This window comes from Rousettus aegyptiacus, unplaced genomic scaffold (genome assembly GCF_014176215.1).
Source record: "Rousettus aegyptiacus isolate mRouAeg1 unplaced genomic scaffold, mRouAeg1.p scaffold_m13_p_6, whole genome shotgun sequence".
NCBI classification, from domain to species: domain Eukaryota; kingdom Metazoa; phylum Chordata; class Mammalia; order Chiroptera; family Pteropodidae; genus Rousettus; species Rousettus aegyptiacus.
Genome location: NW_023416309.1, coordinates 73,700,909 through 73,713,622, shown reverse-complemented (window position 1 = coordinate 73,713,622; position 12,714 = coordinate 73,700,909). Strand labels below are relative to the sequence as shown.

The window sequence follows — 12,714 nt, the reverse complement described above, 5'->3', positions numbered from 1 at the left end:
TAAAGAAAAAAGATTATATGGTTATCTCAATTAGTAATTTTTTAAAGCATTTATAAGGTTCAGCACCTACTTATGATAATAACTTCTCTAAAACAATTACAAAGGAAATTCTTATATTTAATGAAGAAATTTTATTTCTTTTATGATGTGAAAAAGAACAAAGATGTTCATTGTTGCCCCTTTTGTTTGAGATTTCCATCAGCAGCCTTGGAAGTCATGATCAATACTACAAGTACAAAAAATAACTACTGCAAAGATTGAAAGGGATAACATAAAACTGATTTGCAGATGATACATCTACTTGGAAAAGTGGACAAAATCAACAGAAAGACTATTAAATGCAGCAAAAATGTTCAGCAAGGTTGCTGTATATGAGATCAACCTACAAAAAAAATTCACTGTTATTGTACTACACCAGTAATAACTAATTAGGAAATGTAATAAAAAAAAATTATTCAATTTTCATCAGTGACAAAAATTATGAAGCATCTAGGAATTAACCAAGTATTCACAAAACCTCAGTGAAAACAAATTTAATTCTAATAAAGGACATAGGCGATGACCTGAATAAATAGTCTATGCTCTTGAATGCGATGACTTAACTTACAAAGATATTAGCTGTCTATACAAAAATTTATAATTTGATATCAATAAAAAATTATTTATTAAGAGACCTTGGTTAGTTAACCTGCGCATTTGTGTGGAACAATAAAAGACCACAAATGGTAAGTTGCCATTGAAAAGGAAGAGTAACAAGAGAGGACTTGCCTTTCCAGAAATTTAAACCTGCTACAAAGCATCAGGAAAAACAGCAACTTGTAGTATTAGTTGTAGTTGTAATAACAGTGCAATATTAGTGCAAGAACAGACAGATACACCAATGGAGCAGAATATAAGCTCAGAGACAGATACTTGTATATATCAGAATTTGATATATAGTAAATGTGGCTTAATAAAACAAAAATAAATTGAATCCCTAATCTAAAACAAGGATGTCCTCCAAATGGATTAAAAAGACCTTAATATGAAGAGTAAAACTATAAAGTTATTAGAAGAAAATAAAAATATTTTTGTGGTGCAGAGATGGAAAAGAACATATGCAAATTTTCTAAATCACCCTCATAAGGGAAAAGTGTCATTTTGATTACACTAAAAATTAAGAACTTCTATTTGATGAAGTTCACCAAAGAAGATTTAATAGGCAAATGATAGAATGAGAGAAAATATTTACAATGTCCAAATCTGACAAAGAATGGATATAATTTTTTAAGTGTTGCCAATCGACAAGAAAAATACTCCAGGAGAAAACAGGCAGAAACTATGAGGAGGGAATTTACAAAAGAATAAAGCCAAAGTGCTAACAAGTATTTAAAAAGATGCTCCAAACCATGAGTTATCAGACAGAACTGCAGAATGATATCGCCTTTCACACATTGAACTGACAAATATTAGAAATCCAAATCAATTCTCAAGTATTTGATTAAAATCTCATATAGTCCACCCTGGATTTTAAAAGACTGACCATCTTGAAATATTGTCATCTGCGACAACATGGGTGGACAGAAAAGGATAAGAACCATATGTTTTCAGTCATAAGTGGGATATAAAACAAAAAGCAACAAATGAACAAACAAAACAAATCAACAAACTAATAGGTACAGACAACAAGATTGTGGTTGCCAGAGGGAAGGGGATATAAGGGGAAGACTGAGAAGGTAAAGAGAGTCAAATATATGGTGATGGAAAGAGACTAGACTTTGGGTGGTGAGCACGCAGTGGAGTATACAAATGTCATATTACAGAGTTGTACACTTGAAATTTATATAATGTTTCAACCAATGCTACCCCAACAAATTTAATTAAAAAAAATTTTTTTTTAAAACTGACCATCTTAAAATGTTGGTGAGGGTACGGAGGAATTAGAACACTCATATACCTGCTGATGGGAATGTAAAATGGTACAACCATCTTGGAAAATAGTTTAATAGTTTCATAAAAAGTGATACATACACCTACCATATAATCCAGCCATTCTATTCCGAGGTATTTTCCAAGAGAAATGAAAGTATATGTCCATACAAAGAGGTGTACCTGAATATTCATAGCAGCTTTATTTGTAATAGCCTAATGTTGGAAATAATCCAAATGTCCATCAACAGGTGAATGGATAATCAGACTGACTGCTATTGGTAATCAAATCAGTAATATTCAATAATAAAAAATGGCATAAACTCTTGGTACATATGACATAGATGAATCTCAAAGTAATTGTTAAGTGAAAGAAGCCAGAAAGAAAATCGGTATATTCTGTATGATTCCATTTACAGAAAAATTCTAGAAAATGCAAACTAGTCTTTAAAAAGAGAAAGCAGATCAATGGTTACCTGAGGATAAGGAAAGGGCTGAAGGGAGGGATTACAAAGAAGTACAAGAAAACTTTGGGGGATGATGCATATATTCATTATCTTGACTATTGGGATGGTTTCACAGGTGTATACTTATGTCAAAACTTAAATCATACACTTTATGTGAAGTTTATTGTTTGGCAATTATGTCTCAATAAAGCTGGTTTTTTTTTAAACAAACAAACAAACAAACAACCTATTCTACAGCACCTACTTTATAAAAATAAAACTATTTCAAACCCCGCCAGTCACACAGTTCCTAATAGGAAAAAAAAAACTTTTTCAGTTTAATCTATTCTAAGCACTATGTGAGTATTACATTCTTCAGCATCATGTAGATACTATTATTATCTCCCTCCTCATTTTATAGATGCAGCAAATAAGGCATAAAGAGCTTAGGTAACTTTCCCAAGGCCACAAAATTCTTAAGTGTCAGAGCGGGGGTTCAAACTCAGGCAGTTTGGGCCCAGAGTCCATACTTTTAACTCTGCTGCCTCTGCATGGATGATGACTGAAGAGAATGTGGTTGTAGTAGAACCCTTCCACACCACCGATGAAAGTGGAGACTGAGACAGTCATTCTTAACAGCAAGCGGGTAGTACTTAGTCATATTAGGTGTAAGTATACCCTATGAGTCAGCAATTCCACTTACAGAGATAGATATAAATAAAGACAGACATAGGCAGAGGCAGAGATGTATCTCCAGAAAATATTTTCATAGGACTCCATAATGAACCTCGTATAAAAATGTTCGTTGCTAGTCCATGGCCATGCCACCCCGAATGTGCCAAATTTCGTCTGATCTCAGAAGCTAAGCAGGGTCGGATGGGAGACTACCTAGGAATACCAACTGCTATAGGCATGTAAAAAATAAATGTTCATTGCTACATTATTTGCTGTGGTTAGGAACTAGAGATGACATGGGTGTTCATCAATGGGATTGAAAGCAAGTAAAATGTGGTATGACTGGTACTGTGGAGTACTAAGCAACAATAAATTTGATAATCACAGAATGGGAGTGAATTTTTAAAACAATGCTTACTGAAAATAAGTAAGATCAGAATGGAAAACATAACAAGATGCTATTTACACAACTTAAAATGTTTTCACACCAAACAATTTATATTTTGCAAGAGTGCAAACAAAAAATGAGCATTAAAAGCATTGGAATGGTAGCCTTTCGAAGAGGACAAATGAGAAATGGGTATAGAAATAAAAGAGAATAGTTTTAAATACAAAAATAAACTGACAAATCAATGAAGACAGTGTACCAAAAACTGTCATTAATTCAATCTTCTGCACCTGAGACCCTAATTTATAGACAAAATGCAGTAAAGGGACAAAGGGAAGAGATATTGCTGGAGTTTAGAAGTCAATGTTTTCCTCCAGAAGCTGGAAGCAAAGAGGGCCTGCATAGTGGAAGCTGGGGGCAAAGGGTGGGTGGTGGGTAGAGGTAAGGGAATATCCTTGCTTTCTCCTGCCTTCCAATCTCTTACCTACTGTGAGCTGAACCTAGCCAAAAGGCAGTGAACACAGGAGCCTGCAGAGTTTAGCTCCCTGTGATATAGGGCAGAGTTTAAGATAGGCTAGAATCGGTTCTGAGATCACAAGGGCCAAGGATTACTATGCAAAGTCAACACACGCACACATACACACGCACACACTCTAATGTAAAGTTCCCATCTATTATGTCTTTCTCTCTTTCCTTGTCAATCCTCTATCTATCAGCATCTTTCCCCTACCTTCCACGCCATTTTTCTTTCTCCCTTCCAACTCTATTTCCCTTTTGTCTCCTCTTCTGCTTTCCCATCACTTTATCTTCTATATTTAGCTCTGACTTTCTTTTCCTGACTCTGCTTCCCTGAGATTTAAATCCTTAGAAGGGTCCCCGAGAAACATCAGAAACAAACCATCTTAATAAGAGCAGGAATGTGCCTTGCCCCGAGTGGCAGGACAGACCCCAGCATGCTAGACCTCAGCCCTGCACTCCACCTATACTGCTTTTTAATCTGCTCCCAGCCTGTGTCCACCTCCTAATCCCTTTTTTTTCCTCCTCAGCATCTTTTTCCACTTTTCCCATCTCCCCACTCTTTACAGTATTCCAACATCCCTGGTTCTCCTTTTACTTTCCTGAGCAGTCTCTCTCTGCTTCCTTCAATGGCTTCTGCCCCTTTCTGCTCATAAGTGATTGGTCTTCCTCATTGTTTAGACCTCAGGGTCTTTGTTTACATCCCTTAGTCAGATAGGTGGAACCATTTAACAAACAGTTCCCTCCTTTGTGTTTGCTTCCCCATCTGTATTCTTGACCATTGGGAGCAGACCCTCATTTCATTCACTCAACAAACATTTACTGAGTGCCTACCTTTAAGCTGGGTGCTGGGGATACAGAGGTAATCAAGGTGAACTTCTAGCCTCAAGGTCGAAGTACAGAGAAGAAATGATGACAATATATGACACTGGGATACATGGCTTTCTGGAGGAAAGCCAAGGAAGGTTTCAGAGGGGGTTGAACTTTAATGAAGAATGAATATGAGTCCTCTGTTATCCTGAACTGAGGATAGCACCAAAGAATGAAACAGCACTGTGTATTCTGGGCATAAGTAGTTAGGTATTGACTAAGACTTGAGTGGAGAAGATTGAAGATGAAGAAGAGAGAGGAGAGGAAAGGTAGGAAGTTTTGTTCACCTTGAAAAGGGGTTTGAACTTGACAGTGGGGGCAACAAAGAACCAGTGACTTTTAGAGTGGAAACTATAAGGTTGGACTTTTTTGTATTGTACTGTGCTTTCCATATAAGAGAAGAGAAGGAGCAGGAAGATCAGTCAGGGTGGTGGTGGTCTGGACCAAATTAGCAGCAGGACAGGTGAAGAAAATCAGATGGATATAAATTGAGGTCAAAATACCAATGTTGGTAACTAACTGGATAAAGGGGGCTGAACAAGAGAAAGAATCAAGCATGATTTCCAGGATTCTGATAGGAGTGACAGAGTGGCTAATGAGAACATTCACTGGGATGAGAAAGTTAGAAGGAGCATGTTTGGACATTCTGATCTTGTGAGCTGCTCCGTCCAGGCGGTAGCTGAACACTCGGATATGGAGTTACAGAAAGAGGCCAGGGTGGGATGCAACGGAAGCCTTAGAAAGATAGAATGGCCAGGGACAATGAGCCACCACAGACTACCCTAGCCAGATCCGCAGGCGGGTTCTCGCTCTACCTCCAGGTGGCACTACAGCTCCGCGCTTTTGAGCCCCGTTCTCAGAGCCGCACGTGTGCTCTGTACTTGCAGTGTTCTTTTTCTTCCTTGACATGTAGGGTTTAGCTGGGGATTCAAACCTGGAACGGCCTCCAGAGACCGTATCCAAGTCATCTACGGGGCCACTACATAGGTGGCAGCTCAGGGACCTCAGGGCTGGTGGCGTGGTTGGTGTGATCACCTGTCCTTCCGGCCGCCTCCAGGAACCAAGAGAAGGCCCAGATAAGCAGTGCCGGGAGCAGGGAAGCATGGAAAGTCACCAAGCCCAGACGCCCGAATTGCTAGAAACAGAATTTCCTGTCCTCTACGACTGCCCCTGCGTGGGAAACGTGTCGCGGATCCTTTAAGGCTCCATCTCCTTGCCCTCCCCTGCCCGGGACAGGCCGGGACACCCGGGACCTGACATTTGGCGTCTCTCAACGTGGGATCTAAAAATAACCGCCGTAGGTTACTTTAGGCCATTGTTCCTCACGCACCCAGCGCGCCAGCTCGCATACCATGTCATGCGATAACTTATCTCTCGGGTGAGTATACCTGGCCCATACCCTCCTCTGCTCGGACCCTGCTGTCCCAACCCAAGGTTCAGACTTTTAAGTCGCCTCTTCAACCCCAAACCTTGGCTACTGGGCGGAGCCTTCACAGGAGGGGGACGGGGCCTTCAGTGCTCCAAGGAATTTTTCTCAAAACTTCCCAGCAGGAGGCTGGCGGGAACCCGGGCCTCGCAGGTCAACCCAATAACTGGTGCCAAACTCTAAACCTCAGGCTTAAGGAGAGGGCGTGGTCTTCTGGGGGTGTGCGGCCAATGGGTGCTGTGAAGGGCGTGGCCCGTGGAGTTGCAGGGGGACCCTCGGGTTTTTCCCCCAAGCCGGGATCCAGATCCCCGGGAGCCTTTCTGCTCTCTGGCTCCTTATCTTGTGGCTGTTGGTCACACTAGGCCTGCCCTCTGCTCTTCGCTCCTGGACCCCCGTCGTCCCCGCGCCCTCTGGCCGCCAGGCCCCAGTCTCCTCTCCTTAACTTCAGCTCCTGTTCTTCCAGCTCTTAAGACAAGATGCCGTCGGGCTTCCAACAGATCGGCTCAGAAGTAGGGTTCAGCATGCGGTGGCGGGCTGGGGCACGGGTCTCACTTTTCGCGGGCTGGGGTCACAGTTGGGGTCAGCTACTGGGCAGTCCCTGCTCAGGGGGTGGGGGTGAGGGCCTGGCTATTTACACTCGGGCTGGACAACCTGTGACTGTCGGGTTCCAGTGGTCCAAAAGGCCAAGTGAGTCTGGGGAACCGTTTAGGGGCATGGGCACAGTTGGATTTTGTGAGACCAGGGTTCTTCCCCTTCTCTAGTACACAGCGTTGTGTCGGGATCAGGGACACCCTGCCCTCCATCCAGCTTGAGAAAGGGGATACAGGCAGGTCTTGGCCTCCAGGAGCTGTCGGTCTGTCACAGCTCTCGGGAAGTTTTTCGAGGACCAGAGGCTCTCTGTTGGCCCCCACCCCCACTCCTGGCCGTTCTTCAGGACGCTGAACTTTCCTTTGGCTCCATGGTTGGTGTTGGGGCAGAGAGGAGTGGCAGTCCCCTCCCTCCCCCAGCTCAAGTTTCCGCTTAGAGACAGTCTGTGCCGCCAGCTAGCGGCCACCAGAGCCACCGCCCCTCACACCACCTTCCCACCCCCTTCCCCTGGGCATGGCTCTCCCCAGCAAAAGTTGAGCATGGCCCACCCCTCCACCCCTCCACCCCCCTTCATTGGGGCTTAGAGGGGGGAGGGAAGGCGGCGGGGGGGGGGGGGGGGGGGGGGGGGGAGGCGGAGAAAAAGAAGGCCACCGCCAGGGCCATAGGCTGGGAAGAATGACCGCGATGTCCTTTTTGGAATTGCTCTTCTTGTGCCTGTTGAGAGCCTCCAGGAGCCAGGCTGAAAGAACTCCGGGGAAGGGAAGAAGACAGAAGAAGATGATGATGATAATGTACTTGTCAGTTTATAAAATCATCACTGTTGGGGGTACTGTTAACATTTGATTTTGATTATTACACTTTCACTGACAGGTAGGCAAAGCAGGCAACATACCTCTATCTCCTCTAAAGGAAATCTAGGTTCAGAATGGGGAAGTTACTTGCCCAAGGTCACACAAATCTGATTTCAGGTCTCTTAAGGCCAAGCCTGTCCCAAGGTCACAGAGGAATTGTGAGACCTAGGTCCTCAAACATTCCTCTGCCAGCTGGATTCAAATATCCAATTTCTCTTTCATGCCCTGGTTGCTGTGGGGTTCTTTCTACTCCTGTTTACACTGAAGTCTTTCTGCAAGTCCTAACATGGCCCACTTTCCCTTACCCAACATGTTGGATGGAACTCAGTATCATAAAGCTCTGACTGGGCCCAGGCTCAGGCCCCTAGAAGAAGGAAAGAAACCACAATTCCATGTGACATTCCTACTCTCTGCTTCTGTCTGCTCAGGAAGGGGAACCACCTCAGCAACAAGTCACTAGGACACTGGTCCTCTCTGTATTCTCTGCTGTACTTGGCTCCCTGCAGTTCGGCTACAACATTGGGGTCATCAATGCCCCACAAAAGGTGAGAGACCTGTGACTGGTAGAGTGGAGGCGCTCAAAAAAGGAGGGCAGGGGACATAAGGGACTAGCAGAGGGGGAAGGGTCTGCAGGGATTCACTCTATGCTGTCTCCCCACCCCCTACCCCCAGGTGATTGAACAGAGCTACAATGAGACATGGCTTGGGAGGCAGGGGCCTGAGGGACCAAGCTCCATTCCCCCAGGCACCCTCACCACCCTCTGGGCTCTCTCTGTGGCCATCTTTTCTGTGGGCGGCATGATCTCTTCCTTCCTCGTCGGCGTCATCTCTCAGTGGCTGGGAAGGTATGAGGCTGGAGAACAAGGGTGGGGGACATGAAGGGGGAGCCACAGCACAGGCACCCTAACTCTCATAGCCCCATTCTCTGCCTGTCAGGAAGAGAGCAATGCTGGTTAACAACACCCTGGCAGTGCTGGGGGGCACCCTCATGGGCCTGGCCAATGCTGCTTCCTCCTATGAGATGCTTATTCTTGGACGGTTCCTCATTGGCGCCTACTCAGGTACTCAAAGACACTATGGCCCTGCCAGTGCCCAGCTCACCTTCTCCATCTTGAGTGTGGCAGGAGAAAGTGGGCAGCTGCCTCAGCCCTCTCTTCTTCTCTCTGTTCAGGTCTGACCTCAGGACTTGTGCCCATGTATGTGGGGGAGATCTCCCCCACTCACTTGCGGGGTGCCTTGGGGACACTTAACCAACTGGCCATTGTCATTGGCATTCTGATTGCCCAGGTTAGTGCGCCTGGCCTCATGTGGGAATAGGCAGAGGATTAGGTGGGGCTCTGGAGAACAGGTTGAATAGCCTACCCTTCTTCTCCCACAGGTGCTGGGCTTGGAGTCCATGCTGGGCACTGCTATCCTATGGCCACTACTCCTGGGCATCACAGTGCTGCCTGCCCTCTTGCAACTAGTCCTGCTGCCCTTCTGCCCAGAAAGCCCCCGCTACCTCTACATCATTCGGAACCTGGAGGGGCCTGCTAAAAAGAGTGAGTGAACTTCCACACCATCTTGCTAGTGTCTGTTCCCCTCCCAGGTCCTCTCCCTGCCCTCTCAAGCCTGACCCTCCTCACTTCCAGGTCTGAAGCGCCTGACAGGCTGGGCTGATGTGTCTGGAGCACTGGCTGAGCTGAAGGAGGAGAAGCGGAAGCTGGAGCGGGAGCGGCCACTGTCCCTGCTGCAGCTCTTGGGCAGCCGTACCCACCGGCAGCCCCTGGTCATTGCAATTGTGCTGCAGCTGAGCCAGCAGCTCTCAGGCATCAATGCTGTATGTGCGCAGCAGCCTCCTGGAAGGGCAGGGTTAGGGAACAGCCCAAGAAGAGGGGAGAAGGGGACAAATCCCCTGCCTTAAAATTCAGGGTCAGTCTAGCTTGGTGTGGCTGCAGGGGAAGAGGGAACATCCCTGCTATCCCCTTTTCTCCTCTCTCACTTCTAGGTTTTCTATTATTCAACCAGCATCTTCGAGACTGCAGGGGTAGGGCAGCCAGCCTATGCCACCATAGGAGCTGGTATAGTCAACACAGTCTTCACCTTGGTCTCGGTAACTGCTGGTCTCTGGAATGGCCTCCACCATTGGCTTCACATCCCTTGATCGTCTCCACCCACCCCATCCCTCCCACTTCCTGTGCCCTGAAGCCTCTGCCTGCCCCCTCCCAACCAAGCCCTGACTCTCACCCTAGGTGTTCTTGGTGGAACGGGCTGGGCGCCGGACACTTCATCTCCTGGGCCTGGCAGGAATGTGTGGCTGTGCAATCTTGATGACCGTGGCTCTGCTTCTGCTGGTGAGGCCTGGAGAGTGGTAAGGGAACCCCAGGGGACTAACCCATGGGGACTACTACCCCAAGAGGCTCTGTGGCCAGCCAGAGCCATGCCTCAATATATGTGCCTTTGATCTCAGGTGCCAGCTTGTGTGCTAGGACAATGATCTGTGTTCCCGAGGGACTCAGGCTCTATTCCTTCCCACTCAAGGAAGAAGTTGTAGCACAACTCTGGCAGCCAGGAAGGAGGGACACTGTCCAGCCCCAGGAACAATCATTCCTAAGGACCCAGCTTTAGAACCAAGGGAGAACTGACCATTTTAATAGCTGAGAGTCCCTAACATTCCCTTTGCCTTGAATTGGCATAGGGCAGCCAGATGAATGTCAGTGCTCAGAAATTCTCAAGGGCCTGTTTTAACCTAGAGTGGCAGGCTCCCCCATAAGCTGCTGAGAAGGGTAGATTTCAGTTCTCTAGGTTGAGGGGAGAGTAAAATCCAGAAAGACCTGACCTGAATTCCTACCCTCCCTGCCTGGCCCCTAGGAGCGGTTTCCAGCCATGAGCTATGTCTCTATCATAGCCATCTTCGGCTTTGTGGCATTCTTTGAGATTGGCCCTGGCCCCATCCCCTGGTTCATTGTGGCCGAGCTCTTCAGCCAGGGTCCCCGCCCAGCAGCCATGGCTGTGGCTGGTTTCTCCAACTGGACGTGCAACTTCCTCATTGGCATGTGTTTCCAGTATATTGCGGTAGGTGACCTACCCCTGTCCCAGTCTCTCACACCATAGGCCAGAGGGGGGCGACTCACAGCTAGCTCACTGGCTTTCCAATCAGGCACTTCCCAGCCCACAGACTACTAATCTAGGGATCACTTTGGTGGACCACATGGGCCCTGAAGACCACCTGTTCCACCAGAATCAAAGGAAAGAAGGGAGCTGAACTAGATCCCATAGCAATAGACCTGTCTTCAAGACAAGCTAGTGGCATAATTTAAACTAGTAATAAAATTATAACCTTCATATTAATACTGTGAACAGTTGGGAATCCACTCTGAGTATAGTAACTCATGATGATGAGGGCAAAAAACAACAGGAGAGTTGGGGTTCAGAGAATCCTTTACACTAAATTCTCATTTCTGGTAATTTCCTTTGCCAAGCAAAGGAGCCACCTGTTCTCTGCAGTATTCCAGCTCCCTATGAGGGACTTTAGTTTCTGGCATGCCTGAGACCCGCCCATCCCCTCCCCTCTGTCAACATCTCTTTCTCCGCCTGTCCCAGGATGCTATGGGTCCCTATGTCTTCCTTCTATTTGCGGTCCTCCTGCTCAGCTTCTTCATCTTCACCTTCTTAAAAGTGCCTGAAACCCGAGGCCGGACGTTTGACCAGATCTCAGCTGCCTTCCACCGGACACCTTCTCTTTTAGAGCAGGAGGTGAAGCCCAGCACGGAACTTGAGTACTTGGGGCCAGATGAGAATGACTGAGGGGCCAGACAGGGATTGGAGAGCCACTGCTATGTCCCCAGAGACCCCCTCGTTTCCTCTGCAGCACTTTAACCCTCTCTTCCCAATCACTTCCAGGGTAGAAAAAGCCCCTGCAGCCTGGTGGAATTGAGAAACTGGAGGGAAGGGCGGTCTGAGCACCACCTCCTTCCCCTTATGTGACTCTCTTGGATTATTTATGTGTTGTGGTTAGGTTGTGGCCATCAGGGTGAGCAGTCCCCTCAGCCCCATCTTCCTTCCTCCATAGCCTACCCCATCTCCACTCCCACCCAACCTAAGTACCAGAATACTTTCCCCCTCCCCTGTACCCTGAGAGAAAGGGGATTAGAGGGAGGAAAGGCTCTAGGACTGACTGACTTCAGTTGGGGGTGAACTGAAACAGAGCGGGACTGGAGAAATCAAGTTTCCTGCCCTTTTGGACTCCTCCCATTCTCTGGCACTTTGAATTCTTGCCACATAGACTGTGGGTAAAGAGGGTTGTCTTGATACCTCCATGGCAAAGGAAACGCCCTCCCAACATCTAACTCACGCCTCTCACTGCAGGCTCAGTCCTCTCGCTCAACCTTCCAGGGCAAGAGGGAACACGTGCCCATATGTGGCTAGAGGGACAGCAAGCTCCCGCCTCTAGACTTAGGGCTCTGGGCCCTACCCCAACTGCTTCTCAAGGCTGCCAAATGGGGGCCCCAGCTCCTCTCCCATCCTGGAAGGGTGTTGTATCCACAGGCTTTTGACCAACTAAGGGAAAGAGGGATTTGAAAAGCTAACTGTAAACACTGGGCTGGGAGGAAACTTCAGATATTTTTGTATATGTTTGAAAAAGAAGGGGTAGGGAAAAGAAACTAAAGGTCTGTTGTACTAAATGTAAATATATAGATACATATATAAAGTCACTGTATGAAACAAACGTCTTGTTGTGGAGGCACTCAAGGACGGACTCAGACAGGGACCATAATTTCTCTCCCCTCTGCCTCCCTCTTTATCCTGCCTCAGCTTAAGTCTAAAGAATCCTTTAGATCAGTGGTCCCCAACCATTTTGGCACCAGGGACTGGTGCTCCTATGAGAATCTAATGCCTGATGATCTGAGGTGAAGCTGAGGCGGTGATGCTAGCACTGGGGAATGGTTGCAAATACAGATGAAACTTTGCTTCTAGCCCACCACTCACCTCCTGCTGTGCAGCTCACTTGCCCATCTCACCTCCTGCTGTGCTCCCAGGTTCCTAACAGGCCATGGACCAGCACCA

At 46.9% G+C, this 12,714-nt stretch overlaps 1 protein-coding gene across 3 annotated transcripts; it reads left to right on the top strand.

Annotated features, from left to right (window-relative positions):
* Positions 1 to 5,770: 5,770 nt before the first annotated feature.
* Positions 5,771 to 12,572, top strand: SLC2A4 (solute carrier family 2 member 4). Of its 3 annotated transcripts, none has more exons than XM_036223565.1 (11): positions 5,771 to 6,181; positions 8,097 to 8,213; positions 8,341 to 8,513; positions 8,605 to 8,729; positions 8,840 to 8,955; positions 9,047 to 9,209; positions 9,300 to 9,487; positions 9,656 to 9,760; positions 9,900 to 10,001; positions 10,519 to 10,722; positions 11,251 to 12,571. In XM_036223565.1, exons 3-11 carry the CDS (start codon positions 8,467 to 8,469, stop codon positions 11,452 to 11,454), a joined length of 1,254 nt encoding a protein of 417 aa, XP_036079458.1. In that variant the 5' UTR covers positions 5,771 to 6,181; positions 8,097 to 8,213; positions 8,341 to 8,466; the 3' UTR covers positions 11,455 to 12,571. The 3 variants fall into 3 exon arrangements, with proteins under 3 accessions (XP_036079458.1, XP_015997599.1, XP_036079459.1); XM_016142113.2 differs by lacking the exon at positions 5,771 to 6,181 and adding an exon at positions 6,587 to 6,738; XM_036223566.1 differs by lacking the exons at positions 5,771 to 6,181; positions 8,341 to 8,513 and having other exon boundaries at positions 11,251 to 12,572.
* Positions 12,573 to 12,714: the final 142 nt, after the last annotated feature.

Coding starts and splice junctions, on each gene's coding strand:
- SLC2A4 (XM_016142113.2), top strand. CDS start 6,706: ATGCCGTCGGGCTTCCAACAGATCGGCTCAGAA. Junction 9,210..9,299: donor GGAGGGGCCTGCTAAAAAGA/GTGAGTGAACTT, acceptor CCTCACTTCCAG/GTCTGAAGCGCCTGACAGGC. Junction 9,488..9,655: donor AGCTCTCAGGCATCAATGCT/GTATGTGCGCAG, acceptor TCTCACTTCTAG/GTTTTCTATTATTCAACCAG.